Below are 22,175 nucleotides of genomic sequence, written 5' to 3'. Positions count from 1 at the left end.
TGATGAGCTCAGCCTTTTTTTTTATTTTTTCCCTGGGAGGACCATGCCAAGATGGCTCTCTTCCTGTGGCCTTTCAGCTGGTCTTGGCAGAGCGGTACCCTCCGGCAGCTAATTGCGTTAAAGAAGAGGCAGCCGGCATCACTGCCCTCCTGCAACTTGTGCCTGGCCTCTTCCGTGGGGCAGCGTTGCATAATGGAGTAGATGGAAGCAAAAATAAAACCCCGAGATACGGCATTGCTCAGCGAGTTACGAGACCTCTTATTGCCGTGAGGGAAATGCTGATGGTGCCTGAAAGGCTGAGAGCAAACCCTGACTGGTCTAAATAGTTTATAATTTTGGTGGTGGAATGATAAACCCCCAGTGAAATGTTTTCCTAACTCTAGTAGCGGTAAAAATAGTAGGAAGAATTCAACAGTACACAAGAGAGGGTTGAGATGCGTGTCTCCTGTAGGATATTGCAGCTCTCGAATGTCCCCGGATCCTTCTGGGGCCTTTCGAAGGGTTTGTTTTAGAAATGAGCTGTACCACTGTTAACTGTACCATTAGGGATAGAGAGTATTTATTTCCACGATGCGCAGGGCGGAAAAGATTATATGGGCAAAGCAGCCCGGGAGAGGACTCCCAGGGATCTTTTTTTCACATCTGAAAAAGTTGCCGTCTCCACTAGTCGCTTCTGCATCCTACAAAGAAGATGGCTAAGCTCTGCCAAGACTGAAAAATACTCCCTCCTCTGCCGGCCCTGGTGGGCGAAGCAAACGTGTAGCTGTGCCTTTGCATGGTCCCTCTCGTGAGCTTGCCAAGAGGCTGTGCTAGCCAATAATAGTCTGTCAGCGCTCTGTTACTGCCTTTTTCCCCCTGCCTTATCTATGGGGAATCTCCGCCCCCCCCCCCCCCCCCCGCCAGTGTTTTCTTTCGTTCCTTCACTTCCTTCTATTTATTGTTCCTCCTTCCGCATGGCTTTACTGCGTCTTTCCTTCCCCATGCCTCTATAAAGTCCCCTCTTGTGCCCGGGGCAGCCTCTCTGTGCTCTGGCAGGCGACAAAGACGAGTCTGCCTGCCCCCCCTGCCTGCCCCACTGCCCCTGCCCCTTTCTGCGCCACCGCGCTGGGCTGGGTGACCTGTAGGAAGGGAGAGGGGGTCCCATCCCGGGGTTACAGCCCATGCGCTGTGATTTTTTTTCCTTCCCGGGGAATGCCCAGGCGCCCTTTAATAAACTCGGCCGGGTGTCGTTAAATCGATTGAAACGCTGGGCGGTGATTTAGATGCTGTTTTTAATAAGTTAAGGGATCATCTTGAATTCATTACTGCTTCAAAAGCCACTTAGGTAAGTCAGCTTAAAAAAAAAAAAACAAACCAAAAAAAAAAACAAATGAGAAAACCCACAAACCAATAAACCCACAACTCTTTCCACCCCCCACCCCCCTGAACCAGAAAATGCTAATTCTGAAATAAAATGGAAAACAGTTCGAAATTAAAGACTCCGGTGAAGTGAGGGAGTGGGGGAGAAATAGCGTCCCCAGCATTTGGCGGCAGCCGTAACTCTCATCTGTCCCCGCTGCCTGTTGCCAGACTTGCAGCCAGGGATGCGGCGTGCCCCGTGGGGGCCAGGAGGGTTTGCAGTAAGGCTGACCTTTCCCGCTGTAGATGCTCGGGGTGTCATGACCCGGCAGCTCGGGCCTTGGATGCTTGCTGACAGCCAGAAACACCCTATACTTCTTCAGCCTCCCCCTCAGCACCCCTGTTATTTGCTACCTCTTGCGTTGTATCGCCTGGGATGCTTAGCACTGGCCGGATCCTGGATGCGCTGGTTCCTCTCTAGTCTTAAAATCAGCATGTGGCTTTCTAAAGAGCAGCACATCAGGCTTTGAAGGTCTGCAGGTGTTGTGCTCTCTGGTGCCTGGGGGTCTGAGGGGTGGCAGGAGCTGGGTTGAGGACTGTGCTCAGCAGCTTGAGGATCACCTCCTTGACTGCTGTCTTGGTGGCCTGGGGTGTGCAGGAGGCAGGCAGGGCGGGATGAGCCCTCTATCCGTAGGGAATGAGCCTCAAACTCTCCAAGTGCATCTTCTCATGTCAGTGTAGCATGCATATGTCAAAACCAAAACCGCATACAGCTTTCCAGCAAGATGGGGGCAAGCCACAGGGCTTCACTTGTGACAGATGTTAATCGCCCTAAATCACAGCCTACTGGAAAGGACTTGGAATAAACATACCTGGAACATATTTCTTATTGAGAGGGACCAGAGTCCTCCTCCCACCGGCAGTGCTATGTGATGGATGGGAAAAGAGTGGTGTGCTTTCCTCTTCCGGCTGGTTTGATCCTCCCCTCTGCCCTGAGCTCCTGTGGATGCCATTCCGTACCAAAGTGGTGGTGGCATAGAGGGGACATCACCGTGTGCGGCAGAAGGAGTGTTGGGATGTGGCTTCCTTGCAGGAGGGAGTTTCAGCTAAAGTCCTTTCTTACTTCTCTTACCTTTTAATATATCTGTTTGAGAGCTTGAAAGTCTTGTTGGGGGGCGGCGGTGTTGAGAGCCTGAAGGAGGAGGAGTGTAGGTGGAGTTGAGTTGAAGTGCCACCATCGCTGGCCTTCGAATTTGACTCCCCTTTCAATTCCCTGCTCATCGCTCTCTAAGGAAAAGATGGGATTTTTAACACATCTTCATTAGTCTGAAGGGTAATATGTTCTGCTTCCAGACAACTCCCCGTTACGTATAATCAATTTTAAAGGCAAAAGTTAATGCAATTTGTAATTAGCGATGAGGAATTCTAAACCCGGAATTGCAGGCATGTGTATTAATGAATAATCCTTCTGTAGGCTCACAAAATCTATGTCTGAGCTTGTATAGATTGCTCACGCCGCGTAAAATGTGTTAATTTCTGGGTGGACTAAACTTAAATAACATGTTTTTCTATTCTCCGAGTATAAGGGTTGTATTGTGCTGCAAATATATTCGCAAGTACTGTTTAAAGAGGATATCGCGCGGAAGTTTAATTCCTAGCAAATTTTCATAACTTACGTCTGTGTACATAATTTAGGAGCTTTGGGTAACTGATTTCCGTGCTTGCCCAGAGGCAGGCTGAATGAGCCCTTACTCCACAACACGCTGTTAAATTGGCAGAGATTTGGAACGGTAGAGTGACTTGCAGCAAAATTATGTTTGTGAGGCTTTACGCAAACTCCTGCTTTCTGTTACAGCGGTGTAATTATTTTACTGGCCCTTGAAATATGTACGGCAACGAATAGACGCAGCAGAAATATCTGCCCCGAGCAGTCTGACTGTGAAAAGACAAGAGGGGAGGGGATGATGCGCAAGTAAAACAGACAATAAGATGACTGGCAGCTGTATTAATAGCGTTATTTGCTATAAATAACTTCGATCTGAAGTCAGAAGTTTCTTGTCAGACGCATTTGCATAATACTGTTGAGTCAAAGTGTAACGCTGTGATCGTTTTCTTATTTCCCCCTAGACCAATCCATGACGCGGTCGAAAACGATCACTTGGAAATTGTCCGCCTGTTACTGTCTTACGGTGCTGATCCAACGCTCGCGACCTACTCTGGGAGGACCATCGTGAAAATGACCCACAGTGAGCTCATGGAGACCTTCCTCACAGGTCCGTAGCCACGTTGGCGTGGGGCTTTGCTGGTTGTGGCAAATGGGGGGAGGTTCGCTGGCCCCCCCAAAGTCCCCCCTGCCTGCCGGGGATGGCTCCATGCCGAGGAGCGTTAGGGTAGGTGGCAGGAGCTCCCTCTCTGCCCGCAAAAACCCCAGCGGCTGCAGCTGAGAAGCATAGCCATGCATGGGGGCTCCTTCTAATTGAAACTCTTAATAAGTCATAAGGATTATGCCACTATCAGATTTGGTAGGTAGGTAGGAGGTCAGCAGGCTGTTTCGGTGCCTTCCGTTTTCTGCTTGAAATGAAAATAAGAAAGTTGCCAAATGGAATAGCTGTTTGTTAAACAGAGTCATGTTTTCCCATGGTCTTACTTTTTGTCCTTCTAGTACTTGTCTTTTTGCAAGTTCTGCCTCATTTTGTATCTGAAATGCTGTAAAACTATATTAAAGGCTCTTGTCTTAAAACATGTCCATGTTCTAACAGCGTTTTAGGTTTTTTCCTGTTTGTTTTGGATAAAGAGCCTTGCATTCCCTAGTAACTTACCTCTGAAAACGTTTGCAGTGTTCACAGTCAATGAGTTTAAGTACTCACCCACTTACCTCTTTAAATGGTGCAGTGTAGAAAGCGCATAGGTGTACCAGGACTCCAGTAAAGTCCAGTATCTTGGACTTCTTATCATCCTGAGCCCCGGTATCTTTTCGTCAACTCAACTAGAAAATCTCCCAAATTATATCTGTAGAAAAGAATTGCACCCTCTGAATGTTATCTGTGTGGAAAAACCCTTTCCATCGGTTTCTTTGGGGCCGCTGTTTCACCCCCAAGTTGGCGTCCACAATAACTGTGCGGGCCAAAAAGTGTGGTACATCCTATCTTTCCCAAAAATAAAACGTCCCTCTCGGTTTCTGAAGCTTAAGGTTGTGTCCCTGTTAGACCTTGGGTGATTATTTGATGTGGCGGGTCATTATTTGATGTGATGGGAGAAAGAATGCAGGAGAAAAGTGAATTCCAGGAATATTTGCGAGAGTGGTGTGTATATGCTGTTGTTTGTAGCAGGTGCCTCAGGAATTCGGTGTGGGTTTTTTTGATGGAAGGTATGGAGGATGCATAGTGAGACTGCATGACACACGGTCTGCTAAACTTGCCAGCTTTTTGTTCTCATCAGTATGTTTTTGTTGTTGTTTTTTCCTCTCCAGAGTATTTAACTGACCTGCAAGGTCGAAGTGTTGATGACCCTGGTTTGTACTGGGATTTCTATGGCAGCTCTGTGTGCGGTGAGCAAATGTTACCCTTTATTTCTTTGTATGCGGAGACTTTCAAAACATGCGGCACGTGGGGGTGGGGGCTGTTTTGTTTTTATGGTGGAGGAAGTGAGGAAGGAAGCGAACTGATTTTATTTACAGATCACGTTATTGGAAGAAAAAGCAAGACCTGCAACAGTCTCTCTTCAATGCTGACTTGGCACCTTTATTCAATTTTATTTAGATCCGAAAGATGAGTCTGGATTTGACATCTTGGCAAATCCTCCTGGCCCAGGTGATGAAGATGAAGACGGCTTTAGCGATGTGTTTGAATTTGAATTTTCGGATGAGCCTCCCTTGCCGTGTTACAACATTCAAGTGTGTCTCTCTCAGGGGTAAGAACAAATACAGGGTTTGGGGTAAAAATAGCTGAGACGATCTGCTTGGGGTGGCAGCAGTTTGTGTCTAGGGGGAAATGCGTTTGCATTTATCTAACGTAAATGAGAGAGCAGTACTTGTAACTGTTGGGCTTTTTAGAAATAAGCTCATGGGAGGTAAAGAGGGGGAAAAGCTGTCGTGTCAGGGCTGTGTTTTGAGTGCCGTACTCCTGAGCTGAATGAATGATATTTGGACGTAGATAGATTCCTTCCCTCATCCCAGGCAGGCATCTTGGTCTAACACCCCAAAATACAAGTGCTTCAAGCGCTTAAATTTGGATATCGTGTTTCTAGGTGTTCTTTATTTAACGGGCTTTTTTGTTTTGCTGAGTGGACACGCTTTTGTGGATGACGAAATGACACTGTTACTGCTCTTCTAGAATTTGCAGCAAAACTGGTTTAAAGCCCTGAATCATATCAAAGAAATAAACATCTTGCAGAAGATACTATGATACTTAATAATAAACAAAGACCTGGAAAATTTTATTATCTGTTCTATTCAAGATATAAATTAGCTTCATAAACAGCTGCCATTTGTCATTTGCATCAGTTTTGATGACAGCTGTGGGAAAAATAGTATTAAATATTAATCATGCAGGAGTGTGGGTTTTAGCGTGTTCTTATTATTTGGGTGATGGGTATAACTTAAGTTCTCTGAAGCGGGCAAATGCAAAGATTGCATTAAAAAGTTGTATTCTTAATCTGCGAAGAAACCCCTCTGCTGACTTGTATTTAATACTGGCATCTCTGGAAGTCAGCGGTGCTGAGATTTCTGATTATAACTCTAGGCCATCTCCTAACTTGCTAAATGGGAGTTGGGCTCAGCCTGGTGAACCTTTAACCGTGCGAGCAGCGGTCGGGATGGCCGCTGACCCACACGCGTGCTTACAAACCTGGGGTTTATAGGCTCCAGTGCCCGCTGTGTGCCTGATCCCCCTCCTTCCCCAAAGCTGCGGGCAGCAGTATTACGAGTAAATGCATACGCGCCTGTGCATCTGTTATATTCCACCTCCTGGGTCTTGATTTCAGGGGGGTTGTTTGCGCGGGGATGGTCGGGGAGGGTTTGTCACACAGCGTCAAGGCGGCCATGACTTGATGTCGGTTGCTGGAGCCTCTTTCTCCTTTGCTTCCACAGACCACGAAACTGGCTTCTGCTCTCGGACGTGGTAAAGAGGCTAAAAATGTCATCTCGCATCTTCCGCTGCAACTTCCCCAATCTGGAAGTCGTCACCATCACGGAGGCAGAGTTTTACAAACAGACTTCCCTCAGCCAGTTGTTCTCTTGCGCTACGGACCTTGAAGCTTTTAACCCGGAGAGCAAAGAGCTGTTGGACTTGGTAGAGTTTACAAGCGAACTCAAGACTTTGCTGGGCTCCTCGCTTCACTGGTTGCATCCGCACGAGGACCCTCCCTTCGACATCCTCTGGTGAACCATCAGGCCATTTAATGTACAGTGCTCTATACAGTTACTTCTTTATGTATATGTGTTCAAAATGCAATTGTTTCTGTAAAGAAAGGACACTATTAAATATGAAAATATCTTTCCTTTATATAAGAGATCTGAATTCCAGTTGGATGGATTTTGGAAGAATTTTTTTTTAACTTCAATCAGTTTTTACAAAATTGTTATATAATGTTTCTTTAAATGCACACAGGCTTTGGGATAAGTTTGTTATTACTCGGAACACATTTTTTTTTTAAAGAACACACCCACACATTGACTTTGTTTCATACAAAGCACTGATTACACAGAACAGACTTTTTCTAGGTGATGTGATCAAAGTCGTGTGGCTTGTTTGGGAGATAGAATTCGGTAAGGCACTTGGTGATATTATTTTTGTTTTTTTGTTTACAGAATTACCTGCTTTGGCCAGGTAAGCACTATTGAATATAATTCAATAGTTTGTAATATAAATTAAACCATATCCATACGCATCAACTAATTGTAAGAACTTTTATATCCTAATTTAAAAGCTGTGAAATTTAGTTTTCACACATCAAACCGGATTGTTTATATATGTTTAAACATTTTATGCTCTTTATTTAAAGAAGACTTTGAACTATTTTTTCTGTACCTTGTAAAATATTGAAAAACTAACATATGTTGAAGTTGCTTGAAACTGTACATAAACTAAATTTTCTGAATTGTGTGTTTATGTTTGAGATCTGTGTTTTAACTTTGTAAGTAAATCTCCTGCCTTTGTATTTATATTTTACAAAAATTTTCTTAAAGGCAATAAAACTGTTGAGAAATGAAGAGGCTAAAGTGACTCCCATTAATTCCGTGCCTGGTTGCGAAATAAGCTCCGACTCATTAATGTTTATGAAAGGAGGCTCCGCGTGCGGTTCCCGAAGCGGAGCGGAGCTGGCACAGGTGCCGGCGAGCAGCTGATGAAATCTGAGGTAGAATCTGCATCGGCTTTCTGAATTCAAGGTTACAAGAAAACATCGAGCGGGTGCCTTTTGTGGGACAGAGGTTTAAAAGCGGTATTCACAATTCTTTCTGCGCCGCCTTTTAGTTAAAGAATTGTGAATAGGTTCAATTATTTTCCCTCCTTTGTCATCATTTTAAGTTGAATCGACTGAATTCTCTTTTCAGTGGTGTCTGCAGAGGGGAGGAAGATAGTACCAGGGAAAATGCTTTAGTTTTAATTTGGAGCATTAAAGCTATAAGCAGGCTTTAGGGGGATCTAAAGACACAGTGACCAGAATGTCACTTCTACACAGCTTGGGACCTTGCATCTAAGAGACTGGGCTCCCTGGGCTTGGGCAAGCCTTCTCTTGAGGGTCTGGCTCTGCCCTTCCCCTTGTGGAAGGAAGTTCTTGCTGGGAACCAAAACTCTTTGAGTTTTGCTTTGGGTCTGTTTTTAACGCTAGTTTGTCCTGTGATCGCCAAACGCTTCAGCTGAGATGTTTAAATCGCGCTGCTCTTCTGATGAGGGCTAGGACATCCACCAAAAGTGTCTCCAGCAGAGCACCTGGTCCATCTGAGAAAAGCATCTGGAAAAAAGTTTCTCCATCTGGAGCAGTGAGGCTGAGAGGCTTTGATTAACAAACAGCGTACTGCAGGTTAAATCTTTGCTCTTGGGGGGGCTTAAGAAACAGCGCAGATTACCCTCATCCTGAAGGCAAGAGAATGACGCCACATTCCTGAAGGTGTCCCAGAGGGAAAGACGTAGAGCTTCTTGTGGTGTGTTGCCATCGAGTCTTTTGACAAATGTTTGTAGTGTGTGGCTTGCAGTGGGACTGCTTCTGGGGGTTAAGGTGGTTTTGTGGCTGAGCCAAGAGACGAGAGAGAGCTCCGACAGCTGTCTGCTGCTGGCAGCTGAAGTCCCGTCTCCCCACTGGACAGGGAAATTTTAGTCTTAAGACAACAACCGACATCTTTCACCAGACTTTGGATAAGGATGATGATGGTGTCTTCTGTGCGGCTTACATGCACACCCTGGGTTTCATTTTATGCCAGCCTCCAGCTCTGCAAGGAACTGAAACAGACGTCCCTGCTCTCCAGTGCCGGCTGTTTTTAACGCCTGGTTTTATCCTGAAAACAGAGGTGGGCCCAAAAAACTAAAGCAAGGGAGAACATTCAAAGCAATTGTTACAGACGCCTTTATCTGATCAGCTGCGTAATGTGCTTGGATGGTTTGAGCTGAGCATAAATCAGCTTCGTGCCACCTCCAGGGGTGCATGGCAGACACCTCGCTTCTTGCCGTGCCCTGCAGGCAAGCAGAAGGTTGACGCGGCTTCCTCTTTTGGCCGGCTCCTCCTCAAATGATCTTGAGCATGTGCTCTCCACACGTCTCCGCTTAGTCAGCTTTCCACTGGCTCCACCGAGTACAGTTGGGCCTTCTCCATGCTGGCGCTTGCACCCGTGCTCAAATACAGTAACAGCCTCATGCTGTTGTAATGCAAGCGTCTGCCTGCCCTGGGGCTTGAGCTCTAAACATAGGGCCATGGCGGGAACACCTGATCGGAGTGCTGTCCCTTGACATAACGCAACCATTTTATCTCTGGGATGTACTTTTTTAAAGAGACTTTGCTGTGCAAGGGTGCTTGAGAGAGAGCACGCAGGGTTCAGCGAAGGAGGAGGGCAGCATCGGCTGGCTTGGCCAACCATTTTCTGGGCGGTTTGGGAGAAATTGTCACAGGAGAGGCTGGCTGCACATGTAGTTCCGTAGTCTCATAGAATGGTTTGGGTTAGAAGGGATCTTAAAGACCATCTAGCTCCAACACCCATGCCGTGGCCAAGGACACCTCCCACTAGACCAAGCTGCTCAAAGCCCCATCCAGCCTGGCCTTGAACACTTCCAGGGATGGGGCATCCACAGCTTCTCTGGGCAACCTGTTCCAGTGCCTCACCACCCTCACAGGAAAGAATTTCTTCCTAATATCTAATCTAAATCTCCCCTCTTTCAGTTTGAAGCCGTTACCCCTCGTCCTATCGCTCTACTCCCTGATAAACCCTCGAGGTTTTACAGGAGGCAGGCCCAGGGGATAGTTACCCTGGGGATGGCAGCATGCCGACAAGGAACAAACTCGGTGACAGCAAGCCTAGGCGGGGGAGTGAAATGCTGTCTGCCTTGCCAGCTCTGGGACGGGCTGAATCGTGCGCGGGGCAGAGCCGGGGACTGAGCCAGCTCCAACCAGCACGGCAGGGCAGGGCTGGGAGGGGGCTGATGTTCAGTATTTCAGCTTCTGGGCTGACGCCGCTCTCCTTTCTGTGCATCCTCCTTGGGCCAAAGATACTCGCTTCATGCCGCTGGCATCACTCCAGGTTATTAAAAAATAAGGAAAGAGAAACACAGCCTTTGGGGATGGTAAAACCCTGCCGATCCTGCGTCCTGCCTTCTGCAAGGTGAAAGTGCAGCGTTGATGCTGTTGGTGCCCAAGCCAGGGTGTTTTCCTCGAATTTCCCAGTTGTGCTGCCCCAGGGAGGTGCTGGAGAACCCCTGGTGCAATAAGTCCCATCTCCAAATAGAGGAAGCAGATGAGCCTCACTGAAGGGAGTTCCCTTTGTCAAACTTTTACTTGGTGCTGGCTGGGAAATCCCAGGAAATGCCTGGCTCCAGGCTGTCTGTCTAAGGTGGGGGGGAAACCGCAGCACAGGCAGTGCTGGGAGGTTTTTCCCCCAAGATAAGCCATGCTGCTGAGGACCATAAAATATTGAACTCCTCCTTCGCTTTCTTGCCTTACCCGAGAGGACTGGGTTCTGCACAGTGGGGTCGGCCCGGGTGTTTCCCATTTGGGTTATTTCTCACACCAGACACTCTTCTTGTTTCTTCTGCTTTACTGTTGTCTCCCCCTTTGGTGGCCTAGCTGGAGACTTGCGCCAAAGACACTGATACGGTGAGTGGCAAGCAAGGGCCAGAGGCGTTTCGTCCTTGTTTGTGCTCTTTGGGGAGCAATATGCTAAAGGGAGAGCCCAGATGCCTGCTGGAAGCCCAGCTTCCAGTTTGCAGGACCACAGGAGCAGAATGGAAATTGTCTTCAGAACTGCTCCCAGGACCAAGCTCACTCCGTGAATCAAAAGAGTTTGAAGCTGACTCCTCCCTTCATTTCTGTGCTAAATAACAAAACTATAGATGAGACCCATCGTTTGTGCATTAATACGAACAAGGTGTCAGGGAGTGGTAAATCCAGCCAGCTGCCATTCCCAGGCTCTGCGGGGCTGCTGGTAAACATTCAGCATCGTTTCTTCAGTTCGTACAGGAAAAAGGCACACATTGCTACTTTAAACTTATACAGATGCAAGCTAACTGAAAAAAATAGTATTGTATCTGTTTAAAATTGTTTGCAGAACATTGTATTTTCATTTCAGTGTGGGTCCAGTGTTGGTAGGAGAGGGCTTGGCGCCACTACACAGGACAGAAGAGTTGAATGCCACACTCATGAAGACATACATTAGGTCTTTTCTCAATGTGTTTAGTCACCGTTGCATTTCTGCTAGAAGGAGGGGCAGGAGAAGAAAGTGACTGGAATCCAACAAGTTTCACTTTGTGAGCTTGTAGCATTGGCAGAGGGAAAAAAATCCCCAAACAGATCTGAAGAAGTTCTGTTTAAGTACTGCGTCTAGATGTCCACGCCGTCTTCCCACCTACATCAGTCTTGCATTTCACCCGTTAGTGGGCTTTGCACAGATTCACCGTGATTGCAGAATGAAGAAATTGTATTTTCCTGAAAGTTAAGCGTGATGGATCATTCGGAGAAACGCTGCCTTCTACCCTTGGCGGTGCAGGCAGTGGGTTACTTATTTCTGGATTGCCAGACCCGAAGCAAACCTTGTCCACGCCATGTGCACATTTTGCTCCAGCGGATCGACGTGACTGTAGTCGGCTGCTCTCTTGAGCCAGGTATGAACCACAGTTCTGCCACTAAATAGATTTTCCTTTTGTTGTCACATTAATTTGCAACTCATTAATAGTGACAGCAGTGAGGTACTGCATTGATGCAGATTTGCATATTCATGACCAACTTATTATTAAACAAATAAGATTTCCCTAGCTTAGGAAGCACCCAGAGTAATGCCACCTTGTGCATTATATCATCCTGGATGTTTTATTTTCTCTTTAATATGTTAATAGATGCAAGGGGTGCTCTTTTTTTAAGTAAATGTGCATCTATAAAATAATATGTAATTTAAAATATCAGAATCGTTTAAATAGTAATCCATTAACAGACCTGCCAATAATTGAGCAGGAATACCTATTTAATGGACAAATCAATTAATCAATTCTAACTGCTGGCTTTGACGCCTGATGACCATAACTCAGGCAGTACGAGCAAGGCACAACCGAGTCACTGCACCAGCGAGGTGAGCGAGGGGCAGACAGCTGATCCTGTGTTTTATGGTTCGTTACAGTCAAATTGTTTGGTTTTCATGGGTGCTTTTATTTCTTCCCCCCTTAGAAGAGTGGTGGGAGAGAAAGTGAAGTCTGTGCCCGGTGTGATACCCGCTGCCATCTTAGAATAATAGAATCACAGGATCACAGAATGGTTTGGGTTGGAAGATCATCTAGTCCCAACCCCCCTGCCCTGGGCAGGGACACCTCCCACTAGACCAGGCTGCTCAAAGCCCCATCCAGCCTGGCCTTGAACACTTCCAGGGATGGGGCATCCACAGCTTCCCCGGGCAACCTGTTCCAGTGCCTCACCACCCTCACAGGAAAGAATTTCTTCCTAATATCTAATCTAAATCTCCCCTCTTTCAGCTTGAAACGGTTACTCCTCGTCCTATCATTACACTCCCCTTATCTTACGGACACCTCTCCAGCACGGCTGGGGGAAAAGTGGCCATCACAGCTCCACAGGCCCCCCCCCATTCCCCCTTATCTCCACCAGCTGGTGCTCCCCATGGATACTGCCTTGACACCAGTTGACATCCTGCAAGCAGGTATTTTAGCTCCCTTGCTGGTAAGAGCGAAGGTCCTTTGCCCACAAAGCAGCACAACTTTTTTCTGCCGGGCTATTCAAGACTAGTCAGCATGCATATCAAAACCCTCTTCAGCTCCTTGCTGCATCCATATTTTTTCATTCCTTTCTGGCTCTTTTAACGATTTATAGGGTATTGGGCATAATTACATGTGTGGGAACCAGATGGATATTGCAAAGTTCCCCTCAGTCCTCAAGTTATTTTTTTTTCCTGGCTTGACTTTCCAGAGGCCTTTGACGGCGTTACCTAACCATGAGGCCAAATGCGGTTCTTACCCCATCCTGCTGCTTCCTTATGAGTCACAAGCCACCCTTCTTTGAACCGCTGGCCCGTGCTCCCAGCCTCCCCAGGCTCGGGAGCTCCTGTTCCTGGCTGATTGCAAAGGGCGTACGGCCCTGAAGAGACACAGCTAAAACGGAGGATGGTGAAACGCAGCCGTAAGCCACTCCAAAGACTGTATCCCCGCAGGTGCAGAGCAGGGTGAGGCTGTTTTTAAAACCTGCATACAGCAACTTCCCCATGCCCTGCTCCGACAGGGGATAATTTAATTTTCTGACATGGTGGGATCTGTCCTTCACCTCCTCTCTTAGGTCGTTGCCTGGCACAATGAGGGGTGCCCGCCGGGGCCCTGGCCTGATGTCCACTGCTCCGTGGCTGCAGCCATCTTCGTGCGCTGAGGATGTAGAGGGTTAGGCAACACATGTGGCAGGCGATCGTGATGCCAGAGACAGTGCTTAGTATTTGTAGCTGTCAAAATCTCAAGGAAAAGGCTCTCTAATGAAACCCCTTTTCCAATATGCCATGAAACTCCTGTTTAAGTAAAGCCTACGCGAAGGCAAGTCCTGACAGGCCTCCTGAAATGAAAAGGGCAGATTATTTAACAGCTGATCAACACTAATAACCCTTGGCAAATACAGTATGCAAATTTAGCACTGGAGCCAAGACGCACCGAAGGGACTCTTCTCCAGCAGCCTGTCCTGGCTGCTGTGAAACCGCCGCCGTTAATGACAGAGCCCAGCGCTGGGAGTGGGGAGACCTGGGCTGCCACTGCCACGTGTTAGGTCAGTGGTCTGCGGGTGCTTGTTTAGGAGAAGTTCCTCCACCACCACAGGAATCTAATGGGCGTTTGGTGTCTGACCGCTCGGTGGGGCCAGGCTCGGGCTCCCTTGCTGAGATGCTGAAACCGGTAGCATAAAGCACTGAGGGAACTGAAACTAGTAGTTTGAAGCTGGATATCTTATCTCCCCCCTCCGTGGCACCTTAGGAGAAATATCAGTTTTGAGTATCTTTGCGAGACGTCAGTCTACACAAAAAAAAAAAAAAAAATCCCCTTTCTGAATTGGGACAACCCACAGGCAGAGTTAAGCTGGGCTCTGCTCTGGGTTTCCCTGCAGAGGGAAGCATGGGATGGGAGCAGACGCAGAGTGAGGAGTTCATCCTTTTGCCCTGTAGCTCCGTGTCACGAGGGTGGCTTTGTAGCTGCCCGGCTGCCCTGGCCGACTTGGCTTCCCCAGCCTGGGGACCCTACCTGTGCAAGCACCTGGGGATTTGGGGTGCTTTGCCACAGGGCCAGTGATTGTGACTGCTACGTGACAGTGTGGGGTCCGTCTCAGCGATCACTATTACTGGATGGGGTGGTCCTGGCTGGGACCCCCATGAGCTGGTTGCACTCACTGACTCAGCTAAATCCAGACCCAGGAGACCCTCGGGGTGGGGGAGTATAGGGTGGGAGAGCACCCCAGCTCCATGCAAGGGGAGGAGGCAGTGCTGCCTGTCTGTGGGAGCAGGGCAAGGGGTCAGGGACGGGCAACGAAGCGTTGCCCTTTTGGTGGCAGTGTGGCATTACCTTGGCTCAGAAAGATGGTTGAGCCTCGGGAGCCTGGATGCTCAGCCCATCCACCATCTCCCCAAGCAGCTGTTAACAGTCCAGTGACCAAAAGTACCTGGTCCCCAAGGGGTTACCTCTCCTGAAATGGCTGCCATGCCCCAAGAGCCAACCGTGCCTTTGATTACCACTGTTTTCAAAGGCTCTGGAGTGAGCTTGATTAGCAAAGTCAACAAAGAGATGCAAATACACTGCAGTAGAAAGGTGCCTTGTTAGTCTGGGAGGCAATGCCCTGGGTAGCGGCAAGCAACAGCTCCTGCTGTTGGGAAACATTAGAGAAGGGAGGGTGTGTTATTCTGGAGAAACCAGTGGCTCAGACCAGCTCAGGGCTCTGTGGACACAAAGCAGCGTCTCTGTCTTCAAGGTTATTTAATAGTAAACAAGTGCCGTCAGGAGGAAAGCACCCAACTGCTGCCCCAGCGCTCAGCCTTGGGCTATTTTGTGAGCGCAGTGGGAGCGGTGGCAGGGGCAGCGCAGGCTGGAGAAATCCAGAAAGCCCCTTCCCAGGCTTATTTCTATGGCTACATACTATCTTGGAAAACCAGCCTTGTGCTCAGCCCATCTTTGACTTGCCAGGGCTTCAAACATCCGGCTAACTTTCTAACAACGTTACAGTCTTTCCTGCGCAGTGTTTGGCTTAACTTCACTGAGTGGTAATGCTCAGCGCTCAGTGGGACCCTCGGTGTGGCTTTGGAGGCAGAGCAAGGTGAGCCAGCCCTGTCCCTCGCTGGAGGAGGAGGAGGAGGAGGAGGAGGAGGCGGAGGAGGAGGAGGAGAGCGGGTCTGCTCGGCAGCTGGTGCTGAATCGCAGCAAAATAGCCCCAAGGACGACGGTCTCTCTCCCGCTGCCGGCGGCTCCCGAGCACGGAGGAATGTGGTATCCCAGGCAGTCTGTTTGTGAAGGCGTAAGGCATTTTTTTTAAAATACACAATGGAGACTTCTGCACGGAGCGGTCTTTTTGTAAAGTAAATTTATTTGACAGGTTTATTTCTTTATCAGGTATTTGTCTAACCCTGTGACACCGAGAGAGCTGATTTCCTGGTACAAATGTTAAAATGTAAACTCCCAGAGATGTGTACTGTCACAGCCAGTGTCCAAAATATCCTCACCCCAGTTTCACGTTAAGTGTCCCGGGGTGACAGCAGGGGACCCCAGAGATGCCGGATAATCTACACAATGATCACACCGGGCCACCATGATGTACAAGAGCCGGGAAAAGAGTCAGCCCCAGTAATAGGAGAGGAGACAGGCTTCTGGCCGGTCTGACAGTCTGGCTGAGTGGCTGGTGGATTCAGGGGTTAAACCCAAGCCTTTTGCAAGTGGTGCCTCCATCCGACAGGATGGGGAGATTAGAAACACCTTAAGCGCCTGAAGGTTTTGCAGCACTGCTGACTGATCACATAAAAATACGTGAATCGTAAATCAATGTAATTTAAAGCAGATTTATTTAGAAATGGAGATCGGGCACTAAGGGGCTTACTCAAGTCACTCTAGCTTGCCATTAGCCCCCCTGCAGCAGTGCGTACTCTCTTGGGTTAGGTGAGGTGGGGGTGCAGATGCGCTGCCTCATGTCTAAATCAGACTGGGGCAAGGAGCTGGGAGCTGGGACAGGGAGACTGGGGAAGTACCCAGGGTGAAGGAAGGACTCAGCTGCCCAGCTCTCCCGGGCTGCTGCCTGGCGCTGGCCACTGACAGATGACAACCAGAGAAGAGGAGCAGGCGTGCGGTGCGGCTGCAGCATGCCATGAGGTCTCAACGCAGCCCAGCGTGTCAGGGACCGCAGTCGACCCCAGCGGGGATGGAGACACTGGGGAGTCCCTTCCCTCCCTCAGAGCCTTTGCTGTGCTCCTGCCATCATCTGCCATCTCCTCTCCTCAGCGTGCAGCAGCCCTGAGCATCCGATGCTGCAGTTCTGCACTGTGTGTGTGTGTGTGTGTGTGTGTGTAGGGGGGTGCTGGCTGCTTGTCCCTAGCCCCAGCTGTGGGGGACATCCTGTTACCTGACGCAGTGCAGGAGCCAGGAGGGGGAAGGTTGGCTCCCTCTTCCCATCAGAGCTGCAGTCACCCTGCAAACAAATTAGTTTTCCTAAAAAGGCACCAGAGAGCTTGAACAGCAAAACCGCCGTGGCATTTATTAATTTTTTAGTATAGCCCTCTCTCCCTCCCCCACCCACTGTGATTTGCATACCTGCTAATCCTCTCCCTCCTGCAATAATTCTGTGAAGGACAGGGAAATTATATCTGAGCAATAACTCTATGACTCTGAAGCTGTGGAAGACCCTGTGTGCCATCGCGCTCAGAGCAGCGACTTCCAGCACGTGGAAGTAGGAGGCTTAGCCTCCTAAGAGCTGCATGACACCTACGGGACCCAAGGAAAGCCAGCCATCTTGAGTAGGTGAAACCCAGCCCTGCCAGTCCCGAATGGCTCTACCCCCAGGAAAGCCCTTGCCCCTGGCAAAAGTTTACCTCGAGAAAATTGCTGTTCCCTACTGGCAGTGTCCCCCCTGCTGCAGAGCTGCTTCCCTCGGGGAGAGGGGAGGAAAGCCCAGCGCCCTGGATGTTTCAGCGTTCCCCCCAACCTTGGCTGGGGAGCTGGGAATGCCACCCCCCTTCCTGCACATGCTGGGACTGAGCATCCCACAGCAGGGGCTGTGCTGTGGGGCTAGCTCTGACCCCATGGGCTTTGGATGACTTCTGATGAGCTCTGTCAGTTTTAGCCAGCAAGAAGCTGCAGACAGACGCGTGATCCTAGCAGTTTAATTCATCACTTTTCTTGCTGCTGCCTTTATCCTCTTCCCCCAGACTTCTTATTTCATTTGTGTTTGTGGCTGAATGACATCTCTTCCAGTAAAAATCCTAAAGATGGGGCCAGTAGGGTCTGGGGAGAGAAAGAGAGCAAATCCCTCCAGAAATCCCTGGAAAAGCCCAGCCAGTTTTTTCTGTCCTCCTGCTTCCTCTGTGACCAAGAGGGGACAGGGCAAGCGGGCAGGGGAGGAAGGACAGCAGGGTGATGAGTAGGTGGTGGAGAGCTCTAGGGAGCTCGCTGCCCTTATTTGGAGCCAATGGCGTGGGTGGACAACAGAGGGAAGCACAGGAGAAGAGCAGGAAACTAAGTTTCAGGAGGAAACTTTTATCACATGGTGATAAGCCCCCAAACATCAAGCATCGCTCCGTGGGGGAATGTCTAAAACCCCAGTGAGCTGCAGACTCTGTTACAACTGTGCTATGCTGTGGTGCAAAAAGAAATAATTTTTAAGGTCTGAAAGCTGCATCTTTGAGGGGTCTGGCGTCAGCATAGCACCCTCGTGTGTGATGGATGCTCCCTGCCCTGCGACAGCTGCATAGACAGAATGCAGTGGTGAGGGAGGTGACAGGAGAGAGGTGATGCTCACCATCTTATCTGTCCCATGACCCTGAGATACAGCCCCTGCTCCTTTGTGCCGAATGCAGGACGGGGCATCAGGGGTGCCAGCACAGCAAACCTGTCGTATGAGCCAGGGTGAAGAAAGACTACACCACTGTACCATACTCCAGTGACAGGGAGCATCCCCGGGCTCTCTAGGGGCAGACACGGAGCTCAGATGCTCAGGCTGTGGGCAGGGGGAGCTGGGAGGGTGGGCAAGGCACACCTGGAGCAGGCAGGCTAGTGCAGGCAGGCTGCGTGCTCGTGCTCGTGCTCGTGCCTCGAAGCGTGCTAGGGCAACCGTTTGCCAGTCATGTCGGTGGCTATCAGCAGGGCTTGCTTCATCAGGCACTGGCAGCGAGGTCTAGGAGGTTCCTCTTTCTGGACTATATTAAGGCGCGCACAACGGCTTGAGGGTGGGGGGGTGAGAGGACAGCAAGAAGTTGTGAAAGAGCAGCACGCCGGAGCCTGCGAGTAACTGAGGCCTTCTGGCAGTGTTTCAGAAAATGGGGTGGTCCAGTTAGGGAGTTCAGGAAATTGTCTGAGCTAGATTAAACATTTTCTAAAACCTTCTGGGTGCTTGAGAGCTGACTTGAAAGTTGGCGACGTTAAATAAAACAAAAGTTAACACATTCCCCTCAATTTATTTTGTTACAGGGCTAGTATAAAGTCAGCCTATTTTTCGTTAGTTTCAACGCTCCCTTCCATCTGAAGGCAGGAGTATCTGCACAGTAAAATCCCGGGATGCTTGCACAGCCATGCAGGGGGCCGCATGTGACAAGCAAGAGCTTTAGTGCACATTTCAAAAAAGCCATAAACCACATAACTTTTAGGCATAAAAAAAGAATTTCTCTCTAGTTGAAGCCTGGGTATAGAAGAGTCTCTGTGGCTCGCCGGAGTCTTCCTTCAGCCCCAAATCCAGGGAGCGCCCAGTGGTGGGCAGCCTGCCCTGGACCTGCTGCCTGCTCTCCAGTAGCTGCACGCTGTCCCGCAGGAGACAGGGCTGCCGCAGCTCGGGCAGGAGAAGCATCAGATCTCACATCAGACCCGCACAGCAGAAGCAACGGGAACAACAGTGAGGTTTCACTCTGGAGAGGATGGGGGGATGCTGAAACGCATGGCGTCTGAGCAAAGCAAGAGCTCCTCTGTCCTTGTGCCCACCACGAGCAGCCTCTGAGAGGGCTGACTTGAGGCTCTGTGCCTCCCCTTCCCAAGTGGCGCACAAGCTGCCCGGAGCAAAGGATTTCCACTGCTCACGTAGGCTGCGCACAGCCAGGAGCTGCAGAGCAAACCCACACCCTGCACCTATCTATCTCCCTGGTGGAAACGGAGCCCTTGATACAAAAACGCCCGCCAGCCTGGGAAATTACCTGCTCCTGTCTCTTGGGAAAAGTTTCTACTGGTGGAATCGGAGGCGGTATCAGGCACAGAGCAGATGCTGGCAGCTTCCTCGCTCCATGGAAATAAGGAAGTAGGGAACCCATTTAGACAAACAGTCCCACATAAATCTTAGCTCGACGTTTCTTGTCTGTGCCCAATTCCGTATGATCTCTGCAAAGGGTAAATTGAACTCTGCTTCATTGACGGAGCCCAGTCCTATTAGTTATACCTGTCTTTACGGCAGAGCGGCTTTGGGTGAGAAAAGAAAAGCAGTATGGCCCCAGGAGAGGGAGAGAAATCAGAACATAAATGCAGGTATCAAAGCAGAAAAATGCAGAGAGCGGCAGTAGCCCAGGGTATGTTGGAGAAGAAAACAAACTCTTATCGCAGTAAGAGCAGAGGAAGCCATCCCACTGAAGGGAGGAGACAAGGAGGACAGCTGACATCCTGCAGAGAGGGAATCTAAGGTCTGGGGGAGGGAGAGCACAACCCCAAAGGCATGGCATTGGGAAAGGATGCAGCTCTTAAAGACACAGCTTCACCGAGACGCTGGAGCAATTCTGGGGCAGTGAGGGAGGCTGAGGGCAGGTGTGTGAGCACGGGTATTTTTAAATGGTGCGGTTTACAGGCTCCTTGCCATCCACAAAGTCCCAGGAGAAAAGTGCGAGCCTAAACACCTACCTGGAATCTGGTCGCATGAAAATGAATTATTAAAAGGAGTGGAGATTTATTGCCTTTAAAAGATTTATTAACAGGACAAGGAGAACAACTCTGCGTGAGCAATGTCAGGAGGCAGGGGCGAGAAACAGAGTTTTGTCTTTGAAGGTGGTCGGCTCCAGGGAGAAGCTGTCTCTGACCATGCAGGGGGTCAATAGCACGCCAGCTCCCACCCAGTGCCCAGCCCCCTTTGGCAGATGCCTACCGTCCAAAGGACAAAGCAGAGGGACCAAGCAGAAACATTGAGGACACTTCCCCTTTCAATGTAGACACCTCACAAGTGATGGGAACTTTGACTAAGCCCTGTGAAAGGCAGGGAAGCCTGTTTGCTCTGATTTTGGAAGGAGCAGCTGCCGACCCACTCCCCCAGGCATTGGATTTCCAAGATGTCCCTTTTTTTACAGCCAGGAATCGAGAAGTGTGCTCTGACCTCTAGCAGAGGAGGAGTCACACTGTGGGGATGAGGCAAGGAGGAATGATCCAAGAGAGGATTCCCAGCAGTGAGTCAGAGGGGGAAGAGACGGAGGTGGAACTGGTAAAAATAGTTTGGGGAACAGGGACAAGTCCTAAAAGAAAACAGTCTTTGTGCAAAGAGGATAAAATAAAATCAGAAAGGGCTGGAGCAGCACTACGGAGATAGAGCTGAAACTGAAGACCAGGAAGAAAAGGCAGAAGGGGAAGACAAAGAGAGGATCCCGGCAATCATTGTGCTTTATGTAACATTTTAACAGCAGGGTTTATTGGAGGGATTGCTATTTCTAGTAATCTGTGAGTGTTGTCTGTGCTACAAGGTGGGGGTGAAGACACTTTCCCTCCTGACTTTATTATGACACCAAAAATAAGTACAATTTTTCTCTGGAAAAATTGTTACTGCAGGTTACATTCTTCATGTCCGAATGGCGATACTTGGGGAAGAAAAGCTAAAGCAAAGCCCTGTCCCTGTGTGCGGATACACACAGCGCACATAGACCCCCACCCTCTCATGGCTTACCTAAGGCTGTGTAGAAGATGGAAAATTACCAGTGTAAGCTTCAGAAAGCTGATTGCAAGAATGTTTTCCCATTAATGCTGCTAGTGGGACTGTGATTGCATTGTTTAAGATAGCCACAATCGTCCGACAAGCAAAGCTGAACTGTACGTGCACTCTGTGTCAAAACATTTTGCTTCGCTTGCTGCCTGAAATGTGGGTCTTGGTAAGAGAGGTCTTGAAGACAGGCCAGTGATTTAGGAACTTGCCCTGTCTGAGGACCAAAATTCACCTGTCAGTGTTCAGTTGCCCAGTGTGAGACTGACCCGGCAGGAGGCATGCAGAGCTTGCTCGTAGGCGGAGCGGTGAGCCTGTGTCACAAACACGGACAGAAGTCTATGTCCAGAACCAATCCTCTAGCCAAGGGTATTCGTGTACATCTCTGCGTCTCAAACTCTCTGATTGATTACAGACAAGGTACACGGCAGCACAAAGAAGACCTGTTTTCTAAAATGCAACCACTTTGTCCACCTCTGATGTTACTCCCAGTATTTTCTGGTGAGTCTGCCTAATGTTGGAGATGGTAAAGAGTAAAAATTCCTACTGGTTCCCCTACCCTGTGAAATACCGCAAGACAGCAACTACTCTGCAAATTTGGATTCTGCCCTTCAGTGCCCCAACGTATGAAAATGAATGTCACTTCCCCCTCCTTCTCCAGGGGATCTGTCACACAAGCAAATTACAATTGCAGTGAAAGAGACGTTAAACCCGGCGCGCTCTTGGACTTCCCACAGATTCATCCCTGCTCCTCACCTGCTGTCCATCTTTGATTGTCCACTTCTGCACAGGAAGGGAGAGAGAGGACCCTGCTCTGCCTATGTCTCGCATTTCCTTTTGAACTTTTATTTTTCCTGCCTGTGGTTGAACATTTCACTCATGTGCGTAACAGTGACGCTGGCCACACCGTTCTCAATGCAACAGAAGCAATTTGCTCGTGTTGATTTAGTGTAATGGCTACCGTCTTTTCTTGACCAAGATGTGAACTTTTGCTTGTTTTACTGAAATGCACAAAGACACGCGATGACGTTGCTGCAGCTCAGAGCTGT

General features: G+C 49.1%; 1 protein-coding gene across 10 annotated transcripts in view; it reads left to right on the top strand.

The window, feature by feature from the left end:
• BCOR (BCL6 corepressor) overlaps positions 1-7,514 on the top strand; it is an 83,324-nt gene extending 75,810 nt beyond the window's left edge. For 8 of the 10 annotated variants that reach the window (XM_063343904.1, XM_063343883.1, XM_063343920.1 and 5 more), the window contains 4 exons: positions 3,466-3,611; positions 4,808-4,885; positions 5,097-5,247; positions 6,425-7,514. In XM_063343904.1, the coding sequence (XP_063199974.1) occupies positions 3,466-3,611; positions 4,808-4,885; positions 5,097-5,247; positions 6,425-6,719 (670 nt within the window). In that variant the 3' untranslated portion in view covers positions 6,720-7,514. The remainder of the gene's footprint in view (positions 1-3,465; positions 3,612-4,807; positions 4,886-5,096; positions 5,248-6,424) is intronic. The other 2 variants (XM_063343935.1, XM_063343944.1) reach the window with 1 other exon arrangement.
• Positions 7,515-22,175: the final 14,661 nt, after the last annotated feature.

Source organism: Chroicocephalus ridibundus, chromosome 1, assembly GCF_963924245.1.
Source record: "Chroicocephalus ridibundus chromosome 1, bChrRid1.1, whole genome shotgun sequence".
Lineage (NCBI taxonomy): Eukaryota > Metazoa > Chordata > Aves > Charadriiformes > Laridae > Chroicocephalus > Chroicocephalus ridibundus.
Note: the sequence above shows the minus strand (reverse complement) of the source record. Positions and strands in the feature narration are given on the sequence as shown.